Source organism: Ixodes scapularis, unplaced genomic scaffold (assembly GCF_016920785.2).
Source record: "Ixodes scapularis isolate PalLabHiFi unplaced genomic scaffold, ASM1692078v2 PGA_scaffold2__306_contigs__length_199485367, whole genome shotgun sequence".
NCBI lineage: Eukaryota > Metazoa > Arthropoda > Arachnida > Ixodida > Ixodidae > Ixodes > Ixodes scapularis.
This window is the reverse complement of record NW_024609857.1, coordinates 23,642,291-23,669,281: the sequence shown is the minus strand read 5'-3', so window position 1 is coordinate 23,669,281 and position 26,991 is coordinate 23,642,291. Positions and strand designations below refer to the sequence as shown.

The 26,991-nt window shown below is 45.2% G+C and overlaps 1 protein-coding gene across 1 annotated transcript in view; it reads left to right on the top strand.

Moving 5' to 3' along the window:
- LOC115325242 (tRNA-uridine aminocarboxypropyltransferase 1) overlaps positions 1 to 26,991 on the top strand; it is a 70,954-nt gene that overhangs the window by 6,721 nt on the left and 37,242 nt on the right. The window contains exon 4 of the mRNA XM_029985944.4: positions 17,073 to 17,119. Coding sequence (XP_029841804.3) covers positions 17,073 to 17,119 — 47 coding nt within the window. The remainder of the gene's footprint in view (positions 1 to 17,072; positions 17,120 to 26,991) is intronic.

Below are 26,991 nucleotides of genomic sequence, written 5' to 3'. Positions count from 1 at the left end.
CCTGGAACAAATGGCCTCGTGTACGTAAAGTGTCCCCTTTCCAAAAAGATTCTTGAAGAATGCTAGGAGTATGAGGCGAAAAATACGAAAAAAGAGCCTGGTGTGAACGGTCCAAATCACCACCATAGCTTCTACTGCCAAATACAAGGGCAGTCACACAATACACAAAGAGACTTTTGTGATTTCGTTATATTTACACTCAAGGGCATTGATATCCAACGTATCCAGAGGGATGACACCTTCTGGTCAACCAACATAGAGCCTTTTCCACTCAAGTTTTACATGGAAGGCCCGACTTCCGCTGAAATTCCTTATGTAGACGAGTTGTCCGACCGAATAAACTGCCATTATTCCCGATCTGGGAATCTCTCGATCTTCGTTCGTAGTCCATAGTATCATGAGATCGAGGGGTGTGGCTCTTCGTCCGTCAAATATTGCTTCGGCGGGTGTTTTTACCGTGTAATACGAGACCGTCGCGTGCTGCAGGAACAAGAACCTGGCGATTCTTCACTGAACCGCTTCTTCCTTAAGCTTCAAAAGGGCTTTTTTTTTCGTTTCGCACACCATCTGTTCTGCTTGCCCGTTAGTTGCAGGATGGTATGGTGCACTAATGTGATGCCTGATGCCGGTTTTTTTTTTTTTTTTTTTTTTTCTTCAAAAACTTGTTTATTTTATTTGAAGCAAGATTTGGCGCGTTATCAGAGAAAAGTATTTTCGGTAGGGCAAAAGTAGGTAAAAGAAACCGTAGAACGTCAATGACGTGTTTGGACGTCGTGGCAGGCATCGTGTAAACTTTCAGCCACTTGGAGTACGCATCGACCATGACTCCGCAGATGCGGATACGTTTCGCCACCCACCGACTGAATAGTGGATCGTTTTCAGTTACTGTTCATGATGGCGTTGGACTCAAGGAAGACTTCGAGTCTTTTCAGAAAGTTTCCGGGAACAACCTTTACAACATCTTCCGGACCCCGTAAAACACAATATTTCGTGAATCGCGAAGCGGTTTACTTGACATCCGCTTCCACTGGTGTCTTGGAAGATTGAGTCTACTGAGCGTGCATTCCTGCAGAAGAAATTTTCATTGATAGAATATTGACACGCCAATCAACATTTGATTCCTTCTTGGTAAGATTTATTGTGAAAGCCCGTTACAACCGCCGAACCGCATGTCCCTATATCAGAGAACAATTTATACCCAGCCTGACATTCTCGCATACATCCGTTTGCTGGGCCACGCTACTTGAGCCAGCTGAGCACAGCTGCCAGCGGCGCGAGCAAGGCCACGAGGGGAACGTGATGGTGCTCGAGCCATAACACTGTGAACCAATGTTTCGGCCACCCCACGGGTGCGTGTCGCCATCTATTGGCTGAACTAACGCCTTGTTCAAGATGGCTGCCGTGGGACCGCAGCCTTAACGTGTACCACGCAGTAGTGGTAAACGACCGCACGCGGGTATACGATGCACGCGGGTATACGAAGGTAAACGTTCGGCAGAGGGCTGCCGAACGTTTACCTTCAACTCATCCAGATCGAAATGGCAGGGGTGGGGATTGAACCAAGGATCTTGGGTCATGCAGCGCGAGATTTCGCTCCTTGTGCTCCGAGCTGGTATTCACTAGACCACTCGGCCACCAATCCCGGCCTCCTCGGACATCCACAATAACAAGAACTAAAAAAACGTCTTAGTACTTATTGGTCAAAAGTTGCACACATTTGTAGATCCAACACTTGTTCACTACACTACGCTGTGTTCGCTCGCTCTTTTCGCCCTCTGCTTTTAATATATATATATATATATATATAATGACACCAGCCACACGTTCCAACTAAAGCCCCTCGATGTGTTTGCGCTTGTTATGCAAGTAGCGTCAAATGCGCGAGTGCACGTGGCCCATGTCTCGAGCGGCCCTTGGAAGCAAATGGCGGCGCAGCACTGAAATGAGCGGGCCTTGGAAGCGAATGGCGGCGGAGCACCCGCTCATGGCACGTGTCTCGCGCGCTTCCACAACAATGGTTGGCGGTACTTGTAAAAAACGCTTTTATCAAGGGGCTTTAGTTCCAACGTGTGGCTGGTGTCATTTTGAGTGTTCGTGCGTTCGGCACGTGCTTTGCTTACTTTCCAAAGCAACAAACACGCACGTGCTGGGCTGGGGAGATCGTAGACTGTGATTTTGTAAACATTGGAAATCTCTATGTTATGATGATGTATTAGTCAGAAAGACAAGAGGTACGGCATAAACAAAAAAATCTGTTTCTATGAAAAAAAGAAAAAAAAAAAAAAAAGAAACCGCGCTGATCAGAGGCTTGAGCGTCGGTTGTGCCATACCACGTGCGGCGAGGACACTTCCATCGCCACACATTCCCCTCCATTGAAGTAGGCCATCCTGGCCGGAACTGTTCACTGGAGAGGTGTGCGCGGTTGGGAGAGCTTGATTCAGTTGGTGCGCACAATGTGTGGGCCCTGGGTTTGGTGATCGGGGGAAGGGGTGGTCGACTCAACCACGTAGTTGACCAGCCAAGTCTGCTGTATAATGCGGTACGGTCCTTCGTGTTTCGGAAGAAATTTTTCGCAAAGACTCGACGAGAGGGGGTGGGTAAGAAAACAAGGTCGTTGGTCGAGAAGTGGGCCTTTTTGTGGTGTGTGCGTCATAACGAAGTTTGGCGGCTTGTTGGTGTTTCAGCGTTCGGGCACGTGCAAGTCGACGACAGGTTTCGGTACGGGGTGCGAGTTGATCGATATAAGCGTCCTGGTCATACGACTCATATCCAGCTGGGGAGGGAAAGAAGGTGTCCAATGTGGACGCCGGAGTCTCGGTCATACGCTCGCTGAAATGGAGAGAAGCCAGTGGCACATTGAATCGCCGTATTATATGCAAATGTGACGAACGGTAAAATTTCGTCCCAGTCCGAGTGTTGTGAGTTCACATACGTAGAAGTCATGTCCGAGAGGGTGTGGTTAAAGCGCTCAATAAGGCCGTTGGTCTGAGGGTACGTAGTACGGGGAAGGCAATCGTTGCTTGGCATTACAAGCGTTTAGTAAAGCCTCCACCCTTTGTGTTAGGAAGGAACGTCCGCGGTCGTTAATGGGGACTCGTGGGGCTCCATGGTGGAGAACAATGTTATAGAGCATGCATTGGGTCTCAACTATTGATGTATCGGGACCCATTGGGGACCCTCCGCAGTTATGGGGGACCCCACGCCAGCAGGGAAAGGGGAAGGAGGGGGGTATAAAATAATAAATAATTCCAATGTGAAAAGTGCGTCCTACAGTGTTCTAGACAGTTACAATTAAAATTTCTAAGTGAGAGCTAAAATAAAGGAAATAAACTGTTTCTCTCTACCTGCACCACTTGAGGGTATAACGGGTTTAATCTAAATAATAATAAAAAAAAATGAGGCCCGTAATTGGCCAAAAGTTTCTTTAGTTCTTAAAGCCAATTAAACATAAAAACCGGAAGGCAACTGAACCTTGGGATTGGAAGGAACTTGGGAAAATCTTGCAGGCATTTATGATTATTTGTGTTTTAAGTTATTAGTTGTTGTTCCGCTTGGTCCTGCCTCTTGACTTTGGTTTCCTTGACGACGCGGAAGTTGTCTTGCTCTTTTTTAGAATATCCGCACTGGAATATATAAAAATTTTAATTGGAAACAATTTAAAAATCTTATTCTCTTTCAGTGTTCTTTTTATTTAAACTAATGTATGTCTGCGTATCTTTGTATTATCATGTATGTCTTCATTTTATTTATTTAATGTGTTTCTCCTTATTTTTTTTTTTTGCGGGGGGGGGGGGGGGGGGGAGCAAATATTATTTTATTTCTTTGTTGTTTTTAATTTTTTTTAGTGATTCTTTTATTTACAACAAGAGATTATTTATTTTTATTTTTTATACCTATACATACTCTGGTATTTACATATTTCCATTTTCCCCCGAACGAGAAATGAGAAGCATTAAGTAAAAGGCTGAATGGATAGACAGATGGTAACGGGTGTACCCTTTATAACGGGCGGCAGCTTGCGCCATCTAGCCAAGGTCAACAAAACAAAATATTTTTTTAAGAAAAAAAAAAAAAAGAGGGGGAGGGGGGAGGATTGGAATTGAGGCGGAACCCTATTAGAGAACCCCTTTTATTGAGCTTGGAAGGGTGCGATCGCTGTTGCTGGGGCATCGAAGAGAGGAGCAATTTCGACGCAGCGAGTTGCGTGGTCGATGGCGACGATGATCCATCGGTTATGTGAGCGGTGGACACGAGCAGAGGTCCTAGGAGGTCTTACCCAACCACTTCAAAAGGCTCGTGTGCTGGGGTTAAGGGTTGAAGTAAACCGGTGGAAAGGATGAGGACGCCTTGCGTAATTGGCACTGCGGACACGAGCGAATGTATTTGCACACACTGCGTTACATTCCTGACCAAAAAAAAAGTGGTTGCAAATTCTGGCGTCTTGAAGAGGCCTAGGTGGCCCGCAGTGGGAATCGCCGTGCAACGATCTAAGAACGACATGACGCTGTTTGAACGGGACAGCAAGGAGCCATCGCCGGCCGTCGGGCATGTAGTTTTGTCGGTAAAGATGGTCATCAATGATGATAAAATGTTGTGCCTTTTGGAGGAATCGGCGGTTATTAGATGTTTGAGTGCCCTCAACGTGCAAGAGAATTGGTCGTATCCAGGGATCCGAGCGCTGGGGGGAAAGAAAGGTGTCAGTAGAGAGAGTGGTGAGAACAGAAGAAGCTGGGATATGGGAAACTCTCTGAAGGAGGGTGTGTAGTACATACACCCCCTGTCCCATATAATGCTCCCTAAAACTTCAGTTCGACGTACAGCGCACTGGCGTTGAATCGAAGGTGCCAACTTTCTCGAGCGGCTTGATAGGCGAGGGGATTTCAACGAAATTTGAAATATACCCGTCCTGTTATGATATAGGCTGAATATGATCCACAATATCCGTAAATGGCAATCGCGCGTTTGTATTTTGAGCCTGATGGCTGTGTTTTTCGTTATAACCGGCCCCCTCTGGCAAGCGCTCCGAGAACAACCAGCGGAGAGCACGTGACATCCGCCGCAATCGTGACGTAGATTGTCTCGGGACGAGCAAAGCTACGGCGAGGCTGACATCGAGGGGATGTCCTAGCCGTACCAGTCACCGAAGCGGCCGAAGCACGCCAGCGATCGGGCAACCGCTACTAACCCCAAAGCTGCTTTTGTACGAATTTTGAGTGACGTGTTAATCTTAATAATCTTGTAGAGGCACAATAGCCACGTCTGGGACGCACAAATGAGAGTATCCTGGAGAGGGGAGTTCCTCGTTCCCTTCTTCCTCCCGTGGCGGCCGGAGGCGAGACAGTTATCGTCACTACCTGTCAAGGTTCCTAGACGGGCATTACAAACGAGGTGTTAGCGACATGTACTCTTTGCTAATCGTTTAATTCGTTTTAAAATTCATTTTCGTGTCTTTTTCAACAAGAGATTGGTGTGTCTGGTGTGATACTGCTCCCTTGAACACACATAGACCAAGAAATAAGCGCCAAAATTTCGTTTGTATCTCTTTAAAATGTCTAGTGCGCGTGTTACTGGCTACAAAAAAAAATTTTTTTTTGTTGTTTTATTGCAAAACCTTAGTGTTTTCTTTTTAGGGCGCCGCTCTTTAGCGCCCGTGTCCGCTTTGAGCGGCGTCGCCGTCGGCTTAACCGCGCGCGTTGCATTATGGGACGTCGCAGTTTCCCCGCTAAATTTAGCGGGGAAACTGAATGTTGAGGTCATGTGACGACAGTTTTACCGCTAAATTTTAGCGTGGAAACTGAATGCGCACTGTTGCATTATGGGACGTCACAGACCTACACACCATTTCAGTTTCCCCGGTAAATTTAGCAGGCAATTGAATTGGTGTTGAGGTCACGTGACGTCAATTTTCCCACTTAATCTAGCGGAGAAACTGAATTTGTTCATAGGTGACGTGACACGAAGTCATGTGACGTTATTATCCTCGCTAAATTTAGTGGGGAAATTGAATTGGTGTTGAGGTCGCGTAGCGTCAATTTTTCAGCCAAATATAGCGGGGAAGCTGTGGGCGGGGGGAGGGTATCGAGGAGGAGGAGGAGGAGGCGAGGACGGAGCAGGAGGGACGTTACAGAGGGGGAGGAGGGTGCAGAATCAGTATGTGAGGAGAGATCTATGTTTGTACATATATATATACAGGGTGTTTCTTTTTAACTTAAAGGGGCCCTGAAATCATATTTAAGCGTCTAACTTCTTTGCGGTTTCCACGTCACTAATTAAGAAGTTAATTAACAGATTTTGCTTAATTAGCCGACTAATAGTTGCGAATATCTCCCTATACTATGTCCTCTTGGCCGTATACTCACCTGCACAAACCACATTAGTGTAGCTTTCAATGGCTTTTTTAATACAAATATGTAAGGTTAAAAAACAAACAAAAACACCCTGTATATATATAGGCATATATCCTTCGGATACGAAACGTTAATTTTAAACTACAAACATTTTTTTTCTCTTTCTTTCTGTGTTGTTCCAAGATTGTCACTCGCGACACGTTTTAGACGAAATGAATACCAGGTTTTGTTTTGCGTCAGCTCTGCATGATGGTATATTTACCTCGTGTCTTCATACTGGCTACTGCAGGTCAGGAACATCGGGGGGTTTTGAAAGAATCGAGTTGGATGGACATTTCAGAATTCTAACTTATTAATTAACACCCTGAAGTTGACAAGTGCTGAATACATGTAGCGATTGTAGGAGTGTGGCAGATTTTGAAATGGAGACTTTTTATTATAAGCTCGACCACTGATTCTAAGTATTCCTAATCGTAAATTGAGATTGAACGGTGACGTATTACCAGATGTGCCACTCGCTGACAGTAAATCTGTCAAATGGCCACGACATTTCAAGATCCCTCCATGAAATCATTCGTGACAAAAACTAACATTTTTGTTCTTCAGTTAATATCGGTTAATGATTTAATATAGGTTACCTGTAAATAATTTACGGTTAGAATTATGGTTTTGATACATTTCAAAGAACAATTTTGTTCTGGTTACAATTACTGAAAAAAATTTCGTTCCTAAACGGTTTTCGCGTTTGGTTATGGTTACGGCTTGAGTCCCTGGGCATGGGTGCGATGCACATCCAAAAAGTGGTTTCGGCAGGCAAAGGCTGCCACACAGGTAATACAAGTGGCATAAGGTTTTTTTTTTTCTCTTTCCTGCACAAACGGACGGGGTCATCCGACGCTTCCAACATGGCGCTATATCGTTCCTTTAGTCATGCTTTTCAGAGTTGAAAGGGGGACGATCCTCAGCAGTAGCAAAGTAGAAGAGGCGAGAAAGTAAATAAGTATAGGATGCCCTCTAGGCATTAACCGCCTACGGAAGCCGAAGCATCACCGCGGAGAGCAGCAAAAGGTCGAGAAGAGCCCCGGTTGTTGATGGTGATGGCCTTTTCGCAAAAAATGTCACGCCTGTGCGAAAAGGTGGCTTCTCATTTTCGCATAAAAAAACAAGAAAAAAACAACAACATTTCGAACGAGGAAAAGAAACAAGGGCACATACATATAGTCATTGGCAGGTCAAGATTAAACTGGGAGCTCCTCCCGGTCCTTTCCTCTTTAACACAACGCTGTATAGGAGCCGACCTCTTCTCCAGCGTTCGCTCTGCTAAAGGGGAGAGAGGCGGGAGGTGCTTCCTGTTTACCCGTAACCTGTCACCGACTACGGCTAAAAGCTTATGTAACGGACCTCCGGTTAAATGCGGAGCGTATAAGGTCGTCTGCTTCTTGCACAGGGGTTGTAATGGTGTAAGAATGCCGAGCTCTTATTGGCTTATTGAAAAAAAAAAAAAAAAAAGATAGTGGGCATGTAGCATTGAGGTCTACCCACTATCCTTTCAATCATAGCCAATTAGAGCTCGGCCTCGTTGTGACGTCACCGAAACTCCTGCGCCATAAGCAGACGACTTGCTCTTCGCATAGTACCATTTTCTTTGCTATTCAAAATGAGTCAGTCGAAGCATAGCCGCGCACAAATTTAGCGATGGATGGATTGATGGAAATTAACGGCTGTACCCTTTGCAACGGGCGGCAGCTTGCGCTACCTAGCCTAAAAGCATTAAAAAAAAAAAGATTTCTTTCCTTCCATTTCTCTCCCCCAATCAGCCGACGCATTTCTAAAGAAAACTATTAACGAAAAAAAAAAAAAAAGAGGGGGGGGGGGGGGGGGGGGCGCATTGTCAGAAAAAGCTTTCAGGGTTCGCGCAAACGAAAAAAGAAAACGAATGCAGCAAAAACAATTCTCTCCCCCTCCCCTTCCCTCTTCCGCAGCAACCTACTCTTACTACATCCCCGCCCAGAGAAACATTCCCACCCACAGAGAAAACCGCATTTCGCTCATCCCTAAATCATCCCTAAATTCTGGCAAAGAAACCTGTGTGAGTCCCTGCAACATCGTAAAACACGAAAAAAAAAAAAAAAAAGACTTGTTTGCTTGTTCAAATCCATCGTTCTGCGGGGGTTGATAGATGAACGATGGGTTTGACTTTGACCTCTAAAAGCTCCCTAAAAGAAAAAACAAAAAAAAACAAACGGGTATGACTTTTTTTAGTGTGTGTGTTTTAATTTTTTCGTTACGCGTTGCTTGATCTCAGGGAGGAACGGAATTAACTTCCCGCATGTCAGTGGCAGGAGTAGTTGCAAAAATTTAGAGATTAGCGATCAGCGAAAGCGTTTTCCTTTTCTTCTTTTTGTCTGTGTGGGGGCGGGTTTTGCATTAGCGGATCGGTGAGGCTTGTGGACAAACGCGAGACATATCCGCGTCATAGTTGTCCGATTTGACGTACGAACCGTCGGAAAGATGGCTGCCCCGACTCGCCGCACACGACATTTCGGGACACACATCTTCCGACGCGACGTCCCGTTCGGCTCCGCTAGGTTCCGGTATCACTCCAAGGTGTCTCTTTTACCATGCATCAGCACCTCAATAGAGAGTTTTAGTAGGCCGTTCCGATACCCATCAATATTGAGCTTTAAAGGGATACTTCAACGAAATTTCGGCGCTCATTTTTTGCTCTGTATGTGTTCAAAAAAGCAGTATCACATGGAACATACCAATATCTTGTTAAAGAAGTCTCGAAAAGGAATTTTAAAACGAATTAAACGATTAGCAAAGAGCACCTGGTGGATGTCGCTAACGCCTCGTTTGTAATGCTCGTCTAGAAACCTTGACAGCTAGTGACGGAGGTTGTCTCGTCTCCGGCCACGACGAGAGAAGGGGGGAAGGAGGAACTCCCCTCGTCCCGAGAATCCCTTTTGTGTGTCGCAGAAGTCGCTATTGTCCCCCTAGAAGATTATAGAAGATTAACCCGTCACTCAAAATTCGTACAAAAGCAGCCGCTTCGGTGGCTGGAACGACTAGGCCATTCTCTCGACGTCAGCTCGTTGTAGCTTTGCTCGTCTTGAGACGACCTACGTCACGATTGCGTTGGATGTCACGTGCTATAAGCTGGGCCTTCTCCGAGCGCTTGCCAGAGTGGGCCGTTTATACCAAAAAATAAAGCCACCAGGATCAAAATACGAACGTGCGATTGTCATTTACGGATATTGTGGATCATATTCAACCTATTTTTGAACACGACGGGAATATTTCAAATTTCGTTGAAGTATCCCTTTAAGGTATCGCTATCGGAGTCATCGGTACGATGTACTAAAACACTCTATAATGTTACCCGACTCCGCTCGATCGTGATAACGCCTTCCCAGAATGGACATTCGTATTTGTTTTTGGTTTTAAAGCAAAAGCATTTTTATAATAGTCTATTAACGTGCGCGTGTCTTACATATTCTACTACCATATTTTAATACCACTTATTTTTCAACAACGCAGTTCAACGTATGATGCGCTTGGGGCTGGAAGGCACGGGGTATCTCGAATTACCAGCGGCGCGTGCGCGGTGTGCAGCAGTGAAGGCACGGTGTGCTGTGCTAGGAAAACCGATTACGCCGGTGTTCACCCTCAAAATATTTTTTTTCTTCTCTCGCTTAAACCAAACTTTTTTCCGATAAAATGTGCCTAGTTACGAGGTAACAAGCAGATGTACCTAATGAGCCGTCCCGCATATTTTTGTCAGGAGGGCCTCGATGCTTGATTTGGATCTGAATCTTCAACAAACGCCAGTTTTGGGCAACTTCGATATTTTTTTTTGAAAGGGGGAAACCCGTTTTTTTTTTTTTTTTTAGCGTTTAAGTTTGGGCGTAAAATACAGAAACTGCCCGGCCTATTTGGTATTCAAATATTTTCAACATCGCTTCCGATCTTCACCTCAATAAAGAGCTTGGTTTTCGAAAGCACTTTTTATGCGCGGGTACTCGAACACATAAAGCAGCCAGATATGGTTTTAAGATATCTTCGAGGTCAACAGTGCTTCCTGTTTTATATGTTGAACATGTCTCGATTGCTGCTTGTTTACTCCAGAAAAGCGAACACAAACTTGAAGCTTTCACTTAGCCTGAACTCTGGCATCGCACAAAAGAACAATCTCAGCAGAGTATGTAAAAGTAATTGATCTATCCTATTTTAATCACTTAATATTTTTCAGGTATTTTTAGCATACCTAGTTCCGCTTCGCGGCAGAAATTTCAGGGAGCGTTCACGTAATCAAACGTTCTTTTTTCTAGAAAATTATTTTGGCGAAAGTTTATTTAGAATCTAGCAAACAACTACGATTTTCTTTTTCGGAAAAAAAATTGTCAATGCTTGGTTTCACCGCTTGGGACGTCCAGCTGCGTTTAAGACCCTGTTTGTGTGTGTGTGTGTGTGTGTGTGTGTGTGTGTGTGTGTGTGTGTGTGTGTTGTGTGTGTGTGTGTGTGTGCGTGTGTGTGTGCGCGCGCGCGCGCGTATGTGAATGTGGGTATGTGGGCGTCGGTGGGCAGGTGCGCCTCCGTTTTTTTGTATTGCCAAATTCCCAAATATTATCTGTATTACAAAAAAAAAGTCTTAAGACTCGAATTTACTCGTTACATGCGAGATAGCTCTTGTGAATACCTACAAGCTATTTTGCCATGTTATTGACATCATAATGTTGTGTGTATGTTTATACAGCCAGACGTTAGTCGGCCTCAATGCGCGTCTGGTGTTTCAGTTGTAGATGAGCAATTTAGCCATTGCGGTACAACCGCTAGCCTGGGGTCTTTATCGTGCATCACGCAGGAGTGATACACGACGGCACGCCGGTACGATGCTCATACAGATCGAAACGGGCAGGGGTGGGGATTGTACTAAGGATCCCAGGGTTCTGCAGACGAGCTTTCGCTCCGCGTGCTCCGGGAGGGTCCATATTCTGGACGCTTTGCGAGAAAGTCGGCGAGAAATCCGACGGCCGTGATTGGCCGGAGCCGCGCTTGACGGTGGCGCTGGCCAATCGCCATCTAGCGAGCGTCACTACCGCCGGAGGTATTGGTCATTTGGAAAGCGATGGACTTCGAAGACATTGCAGCTGGAGTTGCCTTGTCGGATCCCGTGCGCAGTGCAGATGTCCTCCGATAATATTCTGCGCTTTCAGTTGTTATTCGTGCTGCCTATTACGGCCGAACAACGATGCCTCGATGACCAGGGAATTGTCATTATTGATTCTGGTAGCTCTAACTACATCTGAAAGTAAAATAAGACACAGGAAGCCGGGAAGAAACTAACCGAACTCATCGAAGGCGTTCATCCGGGTCTTTCGCTCGTTCCTAACCACTGAGAGAGAAGGAAATCGCCGGCAGCCCTTTCCCCCCCCCCTCTTTCAATAGCACCTTCGAGAAAGAAGGCCGTAGCGCTCCGAGTGGTTACGTCACAATGTCGGAGAAGGAAGGCCACCTCGCAACTACGTGAGAAATTATCTGGTATTGACGTGAAAAAACTGTTACTTGTCGAGCGGCGCAATGGTGTTCGTGCGCGTTTATCAGACATAATATTCGTTTTAAAAGCGAAGTCTTGTATAATTTATTATATATATATAATATAACCGTATTATACAACGCGTTACCAAGGTTGATAGTACCAAATTTATATTTATGATTATCCCCGTAACCGCGGGGCTACGTGCAGTCCCGCAGCTCCCCAGACTTTTCGAATGAACCGACCTGGTGCAACATTTTCTTCCCTTATACGGGCTCCGATTCTGGTAAATCTAATATGTGTTGCGTGAGAGCTGCTGACTGTCTGAAAAGGAACGCTGAAAGGAGCAAGAGATGGGTCGCCAACGTTAAAGGAGCTGTGCAACGTTTTTAACGTTGAAAGAATTTGCACCTTCTACTTTTGACATTGTTTATCTTGTCACAAAGGACAGAAAGCACATCTCCTTCTTTCAAAATGTTGCGATTCCGCCGCGTAATCGCGAGGCAAAAATTATAATATTCCCCGGCCTGCAGCCGCGAGTGGCGGCCATGAGAAACACACGGTGTGACGTCAATGGGGTCTTGTAGAAAGATAGCAAGTTGTGCGAATACCTGCTCGATGGAAGGTAATTTTTCTAGAAATATAGTCGTTTGAACATAAATATAAATGCGTCAAAAACCTGGTATCATCGACAAAACTTTTACATACGGAGTTTTAGTGGCGCCATCTATCCTAGGTCCACAAACCCGTGAGCTCTATCTGCTACCGCGAACAGCCAGAGGAGGGCGGGGGCAGAGCCGGACGGGGGTGGCCGGACCTGGATGAGACTTTCCTCCTTTCGCCATATTGTTCGCGCTGCGCCAGCACGTGGTGACGCGGTCGCGAGCGCATGAGTTCTCGCTGCTCACTGATGGCTTTAGACAGAGAGCTTCACCGGAACCCCGCGAGTCCCCCAATGACGTCACAGCGCACGTGGCTCGGAAGATGGTGAAGGAGTTGAGAGGAGCCGAAAACCCCCATCTTTGTTTATTTTTAAAATAAAAGCTTGGACATGCAGGCAAAAGCGGTTTTTGTTCTTTACTTCAGAAAGGTCGAGATACCAACCCTCAAATTATTTAGCAGGCAAATTATTCAAGCTCTCGTGTGTGGTTCTTTTCAGGCTGCTTTCCTTCTTCCCGTCGTTTTTCTGTCGTCACCGCAGTCTCGGGTAGTTCTTTTTTTTTTTTGTGTTCGCTTGATACTATGGCATTTGCGTGGATTTGCGGAACAAGTCCTGCTACGGTTTGAGTGACATGTGTGCAGTCTTGTACACGTTACTAAAAAAATGTAATTGATTAGAATTACTATCACTCTTGGCTAAAAAGTATTCGATTAGATTACTTGATTACTCGACGGCAAAAGTAATTGGACATTACTTAAAGAAGTAATCGTTACTTTTCCGATTACTTTATTGTGTCAAGACACATCTTAAGCGCTCATAACAATGAACTACTTCCAACCTATATTTCACATTTGGACAAGTATTGAAGAAGAAAAACTGGCTCCCTCTTCGTGGTCGTTGCACATTCACAATGCGGACAGAAGCATAGAATTCGTTTGAAGACGTTTAATGATTTGGGCGTTCGCCAGTGTGTGTGTGTGGGGGGGGGGGGGGGGGGGGGGGGGGGGGGGACGGAGGGGGTTCTAGATCTTGTTAAGCTTGAGCAAGAGTTGTCGCTCAAAGTTTGCGTCGCTCATTTTATTATTCACATGTGGATGAGCTCGCATGTTATACAAAGAGCAGCAGCTCCAGGATTTGAAACGGATCATGTGTAGTATCCATTAGCGGAAGAGATCGCCCCGACCACTTCTCAACTCGAAACATTGCTTGTCACAAAGACTACGTAGGGGAAATGGGGAAATATTTCAACTGCCTTTGTTATATTTTGCATCCGCTTTGGGCATTCTTCGGTTCTGGTTCTCCTACGGGCTGCGAGTAGGTACCCCAAGCAGGATTTTTTTTTTATTTCTGTGTGTGCGTGAGGGGGCTAGTTTGAACGAAGGACTCACAAAGCTACATTCTGCTTCATCAAACTATGCCCTGAACGGCCTTTGTCATGTACTGTGGCTTCCCTGGGGCTTCCCACTCCCAGTCCCAGCTCGAAAAAAGAAAAGCGGACATTCCACAGAAACTGTACATAGAGAGAGATTGACCTCGTTTCCTATAGCTCCGCAAAAATCTCTTTTTTCCGCTCGAAAACAAAAAAGCAAATTTTATTTTTGTCATTTCATAAAAAAAAAGTCGTGTGCCAGTAATTTTATTAATTCAAAAAGTAATCAGATTACTCTTCTGATTACTGCCTAATAAAAGTAATCAACTGATTACAAAATTACTCCAAAAAGTAATCGATTACAAGTAATTTGATTACTTGTAATGCGTACGGTACAAGTCTGCATGTGTGGCAACTAGTCAACGATGACACTGGTCGATTATTGATAGTTCGATAGAGTTCGTGTTCAAATGTTTTTGTGACAGATATTGTGCGTCGAATGGATACGATCGACAGGTGAGAAACAACTTAGGTATTTACGGGCTTTCTTGATCATGTAGGACGCGAATAAAATGCTGCAGTCGATTTTTTTTTTTTTTTTTAATTTTGTTATAGAATGGAATTTTGTTCTTCTTCGTTTTCCGGTGCTGTGGCGTCGACATTTGTAAACATGCGTGGTTATCTTCCAGTTTTTACTGGAAGGTGAATAACAAGTTTGTGTGATTATTGAAAGTGCGTTGTTTGTGCTTATGTGTTTATTTATACTAATGTTATTTTATTGCCTTTGCCGGGTTTATACTAGAATCTTAACTGTATTAAGGTACTAGTATTTTTGTATACAAAATAAGTTATATTTTGTTCTAAAGCAGCTTGAGCCCATTGGGACAAGTAAACTAGTTAATTGTAAGTAGTAAGTTGAGTACCCCTGCCACACGGAAAAGTTAATATAATTTACATTTGAAAACGAGCGTGTTGGTTAATAGATACAAAAATTGAAAGAATAAAACAGAGGACTAGGACGGGAACAGGACATCTTTCATTTAGCAACAACATAGAATGGCACAACGAAACAACCGCCCCCCAAGGGTCTCGCCGTACTCAAAAGGGAAAGGAGATACTAATTATAAAGGACCTTCCAGCAGAGGTCGGAGAAGCTAGTCCTCCCTTTCACCAGTGCTCACTCCAAGTCTATTAAGCATGGCATAGTAAGGTCACTTTTCAAGTCCTCATTCTCCAAGTCGTGCACGCATTTCTCCGAAAGTAGCCTCAAGTTGCAACAGCAGAGGTTAGAAAAAGGAGGCTTTCCTGCTGACCTACTTCGTTCCACCCTTGAGAGGTTCATCATCAAACCACAACTTCCGCAAGCTGTTTCAAAAAAAGAAAGGTCGTTTCGCTGTGATTCCCTGCATGCACAATTCCGCTCATCGTTTAAGGTCTATCGCGCCACGGTTCGACACGAGTATGTTTTTTTCTTGTCGTATGCGCCTCAAACAGATGTGCAAAAAGGTTAATGGGGGCGACAGTCCCCGAGGGTGCAATGTAAAGCATGCCAAAAAGTTTGTAAAATGCGAAGAAAGAAAGGTTTATTCAATTAAACTAAGCTGTGGCAGTCACTACATTGGACAGACTGGGAGATGCGTCAACCATCGATTCGGAGAACACAACTTGGAAGCATCAAAGGCTTCAAATGAGTCGTATCACCCCATTGTCGTTCACGGCCGCACGTGCGATGACTGTACTCCTCATTTTTCTGATACTAAAATACTGGGCGGGCACAACAGATTTTGGAGAGAAATCATTGAATCATTTGCCATGGGGACTGTAAACAACATTTCCGCACCTTCATTGTTATTGACAAAGACAGAGGTCGAATTCTTAACACCTGAGATGGCTAGATTATTGACAGCTCGTCATGACGCTACAGCTTTTTAAACTCTTATTTTTGTAGTACATTTTCCTTTTGGACTGCAAACAAGAATAATTCTGCATTATCACTGACAATGACAAAGGTCGAATTCTAAGTAATCAGAGATAACAAGATTATTGATGCGCTTTTTAAACTTTTATATTTAGTATATTCCCTTTCCTTTATAACTAGTATCTCCTTTTCCTTTTGAGTACGGTGAGACCCTTGGGGGCGGTTTTTTCGTTGGGCCATTCTATGTTGTTGCTAAATGAAAGATGTCCTGTTCCTGTCCTAGTCCTCTGTGTTTTATTCTTTCAAGTTTTGTATGTAAGTTAATATATTTTCATTAAATGATATGGGATTTAATGAGCTCGCGGTCTTGAGTGATTATAGGAGCGTCGCAAGCTGATTTGTCGACCCCATAATGTCATTCGATCGAAATTACATTAATTTTGCCATGTGGCCGGGGTATAATGCGGGAATTCAGTGAGTGCGCGCGATAACATCGCTTGCATGATCGTAAACGACAATTGTCTAGCCGTGTCCTCGTTGACTACGCCTACCTGATTTTTAACTGTGATCAGTTTTGCTGTGTACAATCACTGCGTGTCTCGCCATTTTGTCGAAGTATTTCTGTATAAAATATGCATTCCTACAGCAATAATTGCGTGACTTAATGTTTTCGACTTCAACCAATCACATTTTTCTTTAGGCGTCTTATACGCATACCTCGTGCCATTTCGTACCGATTATTTAGCGGTGTAATGTTTTGCTCGTGTAATAAAATGTTTTCTAGACCAGTTGCTATGGCGCAGCTTTCATTATAGCTAATAAGACACGCGTATGTGACTAAAAGCGCGTTACGACGGTCGATCCACGCGCGTTGCCTTCGCTTCGACGCGCGCCCTAGATGGCCTTCCTTTGCGACGTCACGAGAAGAGCGCTACGGCCTTAGTATCTGGGAGGTGTTGGTATGGCCCACTCGGCCACCGATCTCCCGGGTTATTGACAAGAATGAATCTACCTTACAAGTTGTCTTGGCAGAAGTCTATACAGACGCGAGCGGGTGGCTTTCGAAATCACTTTTTATGCGCGAGTGCTCGTAGATAAAAAGCATTCTACAGAGCCGCCCTCTGGCGCCCGTGCCTTGAAGAAGGTTCCTGGTGCTTGCGGGTGGGTCATGAGCGCTGCATTTTCGGAGATTCTTGCTTACACCATAGATGACACCCTCTTCTTGTGTTTCTCCCGTCAGCACTTGGAAGCAGACGAAGAGGATCTACCTCGACGCGAAAATGAGCGGTAAGTGGTGTTTATTTTATTCTTTTTTTTTTCGACCACTTTTTAAAAGTTTTTGCAGATCCGCCGATGACTTCGCGTGTAGCACACGCCTGGATATTCACCGTTCTAATGTTTACAGTTACCTTTTCATTTCAGTAGTTGCCTGACCGGCGGGTAGAGGGCGCTGGAGCACTCGCCGCCATTAGGTTGCTTCAATTTGGTCGGTTTCGGTTTCAACGTGCACGCGATCGTGATGCTGTTTCATGCCACTTTCGATTAATTTTGCGAAATGAATTTCTTTCTAGTAGCACACAGCGAATGAAACAATAGTATTGAGCCACTTGGCAAACCACGAAGTGGTTTCGAGCCTAAATTGCGATCTTTTTTTTACGAACACTATATGCGTCTGATTCCGTCCATCCTTAAATGCGGCCAGTTTCGGCGGTGAAACAGCTGCGCTGATGCACAGGGAGGAGTACCATTGTCTACGGCCGTACCCGCGGACACTAAGTTCAAGAAGAAAAAAAAATTAAGAGCAGGACAAGCTTCCCCTGCAGCGTGCGCTCTTGCCTGCCGCCGTGCTTTGGCTGAATCCCGGACAAAAGCTCACCGGACAAAAGCTCACCGGACAGAAGCTCACCGGACAAAAGCTCACCGGACAAAAGCTCACCCATTTTTTCACAGACTCGGACAAAAGCTCACCACGAGAAACTTTCATGGTGGGCTTAACACGAGTGCGGACAACTTAGGTGCATGCGTGCGACACAAAAAGGCTACGATAAATTAAATCTGACAGGCGCATGCATGGCTTGTTGATTTTAGTAGAAACAAGTTTATTTATCGATTGGTTAGAAGCGAATGCAGTCCCCCACCAGCTCCAGCAGTCTTGGTAGACCTCGATGTACATGCGAGCCCTCGCAAATATTTCTAAGACGATTCTGCAGGTGCAGAGTAATTTTTCGCACCCGCTTTACGGTGGGCTCACCTCTCCGGGCTTTTGTCAATGCCGTGGCAACGAGCGCCTGCTTTTGCTGTAGGCATTCAATCAGCCTCAAGAAGCTTGGATGGGCGTGGCCGACGAGCTTCTGGAACCCAGTACTCTACCTTTCGCGGGTGTTGCTCATCCGGTCTTTATCTTGAAGAGTGGTGTCGTACATATTCCACCGTACCGGGGGAAACTCCGGTCGCCGTCGGCGCAGAGTCAGGCGAAGGGAAGAATTCGCTCTGGCTGCCGCCGCAGATGGAACAGAAGCATAACGGAAGCGGCCGTTGAAATACGTGCAATCCAAATAGTCCAGCAGGTAGCCGATGTCACCGGTAGACTTTTCCCTGGTGGTTAGTTCTTGTGGAACAAGCTGTGGTGGAAGGAACCCGAGCCTATCTAAAATCCCGCACAATTTTTTTTTTTTTTTAAATTGGTCATCTGTCTTGTACTTTTCCAGAAGGCCGAACTCCCGCTCTTTCAAAGTATTTTTGAAAAATTCGCAACTCAATGGTGGATGAGGTACAAGTTCTCCTAAAAAAGGTCCAATGTCCATTGCGTCCGCACTTTATTTCAGCCCGTGTTTCGCCCGGGTAGAAAAAAAAAAAGAAATTGAGGTGAGCTTTTGCCCGGGTCTGTCAAAAAAAGGGGTGAGCTTTTGTCCGGGTCCGTCAAAAAACGGGTGAGCTTTTGTCCGGTGAGCTTTTGTCCGGTGAGCTTCTGTCCGGTGAGCTTTTGTCCGGTGAGCTTTTGTCCGGTTACCGCTTTGGCTGTGCGTGCACCGAGCGGTACGGAAGGTAAGTAGCTCGCACTCAAGTCAGATGCAAAAATATTCCAAAAGCCGGGAATCATAATGATCAAAAAAACTGCTCCGACTTTACAAGGACAACACAACATCAAATGAAACCATTATGTCGTCTTCGTCTAGGACGGGATCACGTCCTAGACGAAGACGACATAATGGTTTCATTTGATGTTGTGTCCTTGTTCACGAATGTCCCCACCTCTCGGGCTGTTGAGATAGCCGAAACACGCCTACGTAGGGATGACAGCCTCCCATCACGCACATCGTTAACGGTGGATGATATTGTAATTTTGCTGCGTTTTTGTCTTAAACAATCGCATTTTACGTTTCGAGGACAAATTTATCACCAAATTGAAGGATGTCCAATGGGTAGCCCAATTTCTGTTACAATGGCAAATCTGGTTATGGAGTATGTGGAGGAAACTGTCCTTGAACAGGGTATGCTCCCGATAGGTTTTTACAAACGTTATGTGGACGACACTTTTGTAATTTTAAACAAGGACCATGTTGCTGACTTTCATTTAGCTTTAAACAACGTTGAATCATCAATCCAATTCACACATGAAGTTGAACAGAACGGTGCGCTGCCTTTTCTGGATGTTAATGTGTTCCGACATAGTAACGGTCGCTTAGATACAACAGTGTACCGCAAAGCTTGCGATACAGGCAACCTCTTAAACTTTAACTCGCACCATTCTGTCGAACATAAAAGGGCAGTCGTAAAAACCTTACTACATCGGTCCGAACGCATTTCTTCTATTGCTCAATTGCGCGCTTCTGAAGATGCTGTTATTGTTGACCTGTTGATGAAGCGGAATTATCCGAAACGTTTTATTGATAACACGCGCAAACAGATGGGGCAAAGAAGAAGTCAGGATAATGGACGACTTAGGACAGGGCAAGTAACAATACCCTATTTGAGAGGTGTTTCTGAGTGTATTCGCAGGGCCCTCGCCCCTTTGAATATCCGCGCTGCTTTCAAACCCCATCGTAAACTACGTGACCTCATTTCTAAACCTAAAGATTACACCCCCCCAGAGTCCCAGTGCGGTGTTGTGTATAAAGTGAATTGTCTAGGCTGTGACGCATCCTACATTGGGGAGACAGGCCGGAAGCGCTGCACTCGCTTAAACGAACACAAAGGGGACGTGGCGAAGGCCACGCATGCGACAAGAGCGAAGACGGAACTCGTAGACCATTGTTGGAATACGGGTCACTGTTTCGACTTTGAGAATGCGTCCACTCTGGCGCGCGAACAAAGGTGGGGTCCACGCAGGTTCGTGGAATCATGGTTCATCCCAAGTGACTCATCAGCTTGCAACTCGAACCGCGGCCCCCTCCCCGATGTGTACGCGGACTTGCTTCTCTCATTCCTGCTTGTAGGTTTCACTGACGATGTTTCCTGCATGGGAGACGAAACGTTTGATTAAATTGTTAATATTGTTGAGTAAAGTCGGAGCAGTTTTTTTGATCAAGTCAGATATCGAACTGATCATCTTATATTGCAACAGACTATATCGCATGAGTGCTTAGTGAAAAAGCAGGTCGACAACATGATAACCAATCTGCTGAATCACCAAGAACAGATGAACTGACAAGTTTACTGTTTTGGTTTCCGGAATCCCGGACAAAAGCTCACCGGACAAAAGCTCACCCATTTTTTCACAGACCCGGACAAAAGCTCAGCCATATTTTCACAGACCCGGACAAAAGCTCACCACGAGAAAATTTCATGTTGGTCTTAACACGAGTGCGGACAACTTAGGTGCATGCGTGCGACAAAAAAAGGCAACGATAAATTAAATCTGACAGGCGCATGGTTTGTTGATTTTAGTACAAACAAGTTTATTTATTGATTGGTTAGAGGCGAATGCAGTCCCCCACCAGGTCCAGCAGTCTTGGTAGATCTCGATGTACATGCAAGCCCTCGCAAATATTTCTAAGACGATTCTGAAGGTGCAGAGTAATTTTTCGCACCCGCTTTACGGTGGGCTCACCACTCCGGGCTTTTGCCAATGCCGTGGCAACGAGCGCCTGATTTTGCTGTAGGCATTCAATCAGCCTCAAGACGCTTGGATGGGCGTGGCCGACGAGCTTCTGGAACCCGGTACTCTACCTTTTGCAGGTGTTCCTCATCCGGTCTTTATCTTGAAGAGTGGTGTCGTACATATTCCACCGTACCGGGGGAAACTCCGGTCGCCGTCGGCGCAGAGTCAGGCGAAGGGAAGAATTCGCTCTGGGTGCCGCCGCAGATGGAACAGAAGCATAACGAAAGCGGCCGTTGAAATACGTGCAATCAAAATAGTCCAGCAGGTAGCGATGTCACCGGTAGACTTTTCCCTGGTGGTTAGTTCTTGTGGAACAAGCTGTGGTGGAAGGAACCCGAGCGTATCTAAAATCCCGCACAATTTTTTAAATTGGTCATCTGTCTTGTACTTTTCCAAAAGGCCGAACTCCCGTTCTTTCAAAATATTAAAAAAAAATTCTCAACTCAATGGTAGATGAGGTACAAGTTCTCCTAAAAATGGTCCAATGTCCATTGCGTCAGCACTTTATTTCAGCCCGTGTTTCGCCCGGGTAGGAAAAAAAAAATCGAGGTGAGCTTTTGCCCGGGTCTGTCAAAAAACGGGTGAGCTTTTGTCCGGGTCTGTCAAAAAACGGGTGAGCTTTTGTCCGGTGAGCTTTTGTCCGGTGAGCTTCTGTCCGGTGAGCTTTTGTCCGGTTACCGGTTTCCGTACACCAACCTTTTCTAACTTCGAGACTGGAAACGTCTTTTATGATGACTAGAAAAGTGTCATCTAATCACGTAGATAATATAAAAAGTGATATTGTCTCAGTCTGTTTTATTTAAAGAAATTAAGTGCTCGAGAAATATTTTGATAGACTAGCCTAGGCTGACTAGAAAATTTCTTTAACTAAAGTACTCATTTACAGCATTTCAAGATATTGGCCTTATGAAATAAACTTCTTGTAATATGGACATTTGCTTACGACGTTCTCAAGTTATGAGAATGGTAAGATAAGTGAATGCCAGACTTCAAATAAAGTCTGATATTCATCTTCCGTAAAATTTGCCGAATGAAATTGAAGAGCGCAAAAGAAATGATCTCCGATAAGTTTGGCTGAAGTCGAACGCCAGGCGCCACCCACTGGTACTGTGTAGAAAGCTGTTCACTGATTTGAAACGGCGCTTTGCACATTTTGACGTCGCCATGCATCTACTGAAAGTAACTCCCTATTCGAAGTCGACCACCGGCTGCACACGGGTGATTTTCATGCAGAAGGATTCTTTTCGGCGACACATTTTGTGAATCATAGGCACTATCAAGCTGTCTGTGACAGTTTCTTACGCGGGGAGTTGGAATATTTGTGTTGAAATAAATTAATTGAAACTACATGGTTATATTAAAAAATGACTTAAGCAACTGAAAGACTATGGACATGGGACCAAGCACGATATACAATTCCGTAAAATTCATAAATAAACCGATAAAGCGAATGCTTATATAAAACACGCGATTAAGAACGTAAAACAGATATAGGTGTGATATTGCGAACAAACAAGGTGCTTAATGTTAAGGTACCATTATTTCTAGCATAAAAATAATTCAAACAAAATGTTTGTTCCCGAGTCTTGTCCACAAGTTCCCTAGTGTAATCAAAAGAAACTTTTCGATCTGTTGTAACTACAAAATACCATGCTTTCAGGAAAAACACGTGGCTAATTATGCCGCGTCTTTTTGTTTCCTTCCTTGACACCAATGCGCACTCATATATATAATAACATTAGGCGTCCTACTGCAAATGTTCCGCCCTTATTAGTAACCAAGCCTCAGTTCTCATAAGTTATTGGTATTTGAACCCTCGAGGCTCTCTTCAACTTATATATGTACTCAATGTGCGCAAGTGCTAACGCTGATACCTGTTTCTATAAAACCTCTTCACACGTATTTCGCACGCCGACGGTAAAAAATATTCAAAACGTGTTACAAAATCAACTACAGAAGTTGCGCGCATAATGATGTAATGCAATTGCATGGTAAGTATGAGTATCGGACGACACTTTACGGAGTAAGGCAAGAGACGCGGTGAAACGCGACGAAAAACACGATTTCAACGCATCCGCCAAGGTGCGGACGGGAGAGCGGAGCAACAAGTTGAAGCAACCTAATGGCGGCCGCATCACGTGATTCCAAGATGGCAGCGCCCGTGCGGCGGAGGGTGAAAAGGTCTATAGAATGTTGAACACTCGGCGAGAAAGTCGGTGAGATCATCGTTCGCCGCGATTGGCCGGCGTCGCGTGTAATTTTGGCGCTGGCCAATCGCGGAGGTCGGCTCTCTCGCAGTGTCCACCCTGGGGCCTCCTATAGGCTCCTTGCATTGACGTCACATCGCACACATTTGCACACCAAGTAAAAGGAGGAGAGGGAAGCTGCTTTTGTAAGAATTTTGAGTGACGGGTTAATCTTCTATAATCTTCTGGGAGGAGAATAGCGACGCCTGTGCAAATCCGGAAGGCACAAAGGAGGGTCCTGATAAGAGGGGAGCTCCTTCTCCCCCTCTTCTCTGGAGGGTATCGGAAATGACGTCATGTGCAAGGAGCCTATATATATGGGGGGGGGGGGGGGGAGGAGGAGGGGGGAGGGGGAGGGGGAGGGGAGGAAGAAGGGAGGGGAGGGAGGGAGGTTAGCCTTCAACGTTTGCGCTTTAGAGGACGCAGAAAAAGAAAGAAAAAAACAAAACGGCAGAAAGAATGATTGGTGTTAGGAAGTGGGCTCCTCCGTGTGGTCACTTTGCAAAACACACGTCTTTTTTTTTTTTTGTCTTTTTTATTAGGAAGTCGTTTTTTTTAGGGACGTTAGGAACTCCCATCACCCTTCACCTTGCCATTCACCCTTCTCTCTCATTGATGGTATTGCTCCACTACAGGCCAACTTTTTTCCAATGTTTTGCGAGATGAGATATTCCGAGAAGTGGTCCTTTGTCCGCCCTTTCTTTTTTCCAGTCTCTGGGTGTTGTTACTAGGTTTTCAAGTCCGTTAAAAAAAAATAAACCGCAAAAAAAAAAAAAAAGCGCAATTCGCTGAATAAATGGCGTCAGTGTGGTTTCTTTACTCGTCGTTAAACGATCAGAGAGCACAACGCACTCGACTAGAACCAAACGCAAGTGTGCAAACGAGCCGTAACATTTTGGACGTCGCAACGCTTCTTTGCGTTTTGTTTTACTCCAAATAATTTGAATGGCGTAACTAATCATTGAACACTGTGTAGTGTACACCAGGAGGTCGCTGTCGATAATTTATTATCGCATTTCTTCGACTTAGTCGTTTCGGTTTCGATTGCCAGAAAACCAGAAAATGCAACTATAAAAGCCTTTTATAAAAAAAAAAAAAAAAGAAAAACAGAATGCAGATTTTGAGTTAGGAGCGAAACCGGAACTAACTTGTGTTTTAAGTTCGATATCTGGAAATAGAAGTTAGTTTGTGCGTCGCTGCATCGAGAGGGCTGAGCACTTCCTCCCACGATTGGGACTCAAGACGCGGATCAGGCTCCCCCGAATTCTTTACGAGAGGGATTTATGTAGAGGCGCCGGTCCCAACCCAGGTTCCAGAAATTTCGATATGTACTACCGTCTTTCAAGTTCCGCGTTCGTTTATAAGCGCTCTAAGAGACATTTCCGGCTTATGGTCTTACAGGACGAACTTGAAACTTAAAGTGGTCCTGGATGGGCCCGTTAACCTCTTACGTCATCATCTATAAGCTCATCTTTTAGCACCGTGCGCCACCTCGTAAACGAGGACTGCAAAAAAATGTATTCCCCTGTTAAAAAATAAATAAATAAATGCAGCTTGCATTGCGAGGATTTAGAATCTGCGCGATTTACCCGCCTGAGCCGATCTTAAAGGGGCAGTAATGCAAATCCCGAGTACGTCTAGATATGGTGATAACTATATATGTACAAACGCTAAACATGAAAAAAAAAAAAAGAATTACGTTTAGGGCGGACAATATTATAAATTAAAAATCGAATCAACGACTGTTACGCGCCCCCTCTTTTTACGCCCTGGAGCAGACAGGAGGCGCCGTCAGACGGCGTTTTAGAACAATAATTGCTGTATACGTCTCCTACACCCAATTACTTAACTTTTTTTTTTTTCATCTAATCTACAACGCGCTTAAAGAAAGCAGTAGCAGTAACGTCGGAAACTTCACTGGATGAGTTATTTTTATTGGTAAAATTTTATGGAGGTAACGGGAACCCAAACATGTAAACAAAACAAAAAAATTTGGTGTTATTATTTTTTTTTTTTTTTATTTCTAAAAAGTGGTTATCTTTATACAAGCAATTCGGTGAAGAGTGCTTCTACTGGGCACCAACTTACGAGGCATCAGTTTGTTCTTGTACACTAAATTCTGCATGGCCCTGTAGAGTTTTGAATTGGGGGCCTCAACGTTTGGGCGCCCCTAAGGAATTGGAAGACCCAAACGCAACAAGCTTGGCGCCGCCGGCTTATGGAATAGGATTTTCGCCTCCGAGCCCCAAAACTACGCAGGGAAGAGACGGTATTCATGTAACCGCCATACCCTCTTTTTATAAGAATAAAACTCGCGTGTCACTACTGCGTGGTGCACGTTAAAGACCCCAGGCTAGCGGTTGTACTGCACTGGCTAAATTGCTCATCTACTGCGAGTGACTCGTCGCAACTTTAAAAATGGCTGACCAACTACACGCTGTTTACAACCCCCCAGTTAATAAAAATGTGTTCGATTTTGAAGTCAAACTCTCCGACTTTGCCGTGGCCTGTCGCAGCTGTCACTGCTTTACATTCACACAGGGCTGCTCCATTTTTATATACTATCGCGTTGGAATGAAATGCGAACAGCAGAGAGACTGGCCTTTGACACATGCCGAGTCTATAGACGCTTTACACACGCGCCAAATTACAGCCGCCATTACTGACCTTCTCTTGTCTTACCGAGATGCCGAGCGACTGAAACGGTAGTTGACGATCCTCTACAAAGGCCGATGCTTCAGAAAAGGACACAGTTGAGTCTAATATGGCAATAACCTAGCCTGCTATGGTAATGATGAAGTGAAATAAACGGAATAAGAGGAAACAAAAACTGAAGGTCAGTTATGGCGGCGTCCATGCACAGCTGCTGCAAAGCGTCTATAGCTTCACCCCCAAAAGGCCTCTAAAAACTGAAAAAAAAAAAAAAAAAAAATACTGCGGGTTTGAGAGTAGCGCGCTGCATGCCAGGGTGTGCGTCCTACTCCAATGTGTTTGACCCTCGAACAGCACAACGCAAGCTTCAACGCTGCGCGAGTGGTGCGCTGGAAGTTCCATCGCAGCCACTTTCGTTGGCTGAGCACGAGCCGCGCGAGGAAGCTCGCCGCTCGCAGCAGGAGCAAGCTGCTTGCGCGCGTGTCCGTGTAACATGACCGCTGCGTCATGCTGCCTCTTAACTTGGGCCTTTTTTTTAGAACTTGCTGCGATATTTTTTTTGCTGAGCATTATAGCAGAAATTGTGCGACATTCGAGATAGAAGAACAGGGGGGGGACCCAAGACGGCTGCTGACGCCTAAGTGAAGTCAGTTACTTTGCAGACTTTTATATATATCATTTTCCAGTGTTCGCCCTGTGTCACCTCTAGTTCTTGTGTCTCGTGTGTGCTGCTGGGATTGGCAAAATGCAGGCCCACCAGCTCCTGCATTCACCAAACATTTGAACGAAATACAGTAACTTTATCATTGGGGGCTTTTAGCAAACCGTTACCGTGTTCCGCCTACCGCACTGTCGGATCCTTTGAAGCATGCCTTTAGGCGCGCGCAAAGTGGTCACGAAATCACACGGGCGCGCGCTTAAAGTCAGGCTTCAAAGGCTCCGATAGTGCGGTAAGCGGAATATGGTAACGGTTTGCTAAAAGTCCGGGACTTCTAGCAGACCGTTACCGTACTACCATTACCGTGGACCCGACTGCGCATGCGCGACCCGTGCCGGCGTCACGAGCCTGAAACGCGTTACCGTGGTCGCCTTACCGTGATACCGCCGCTATTTGTTACGCTCCGCCCCTGCAAGCGTTGACGACACACTTAGTGTTTCAG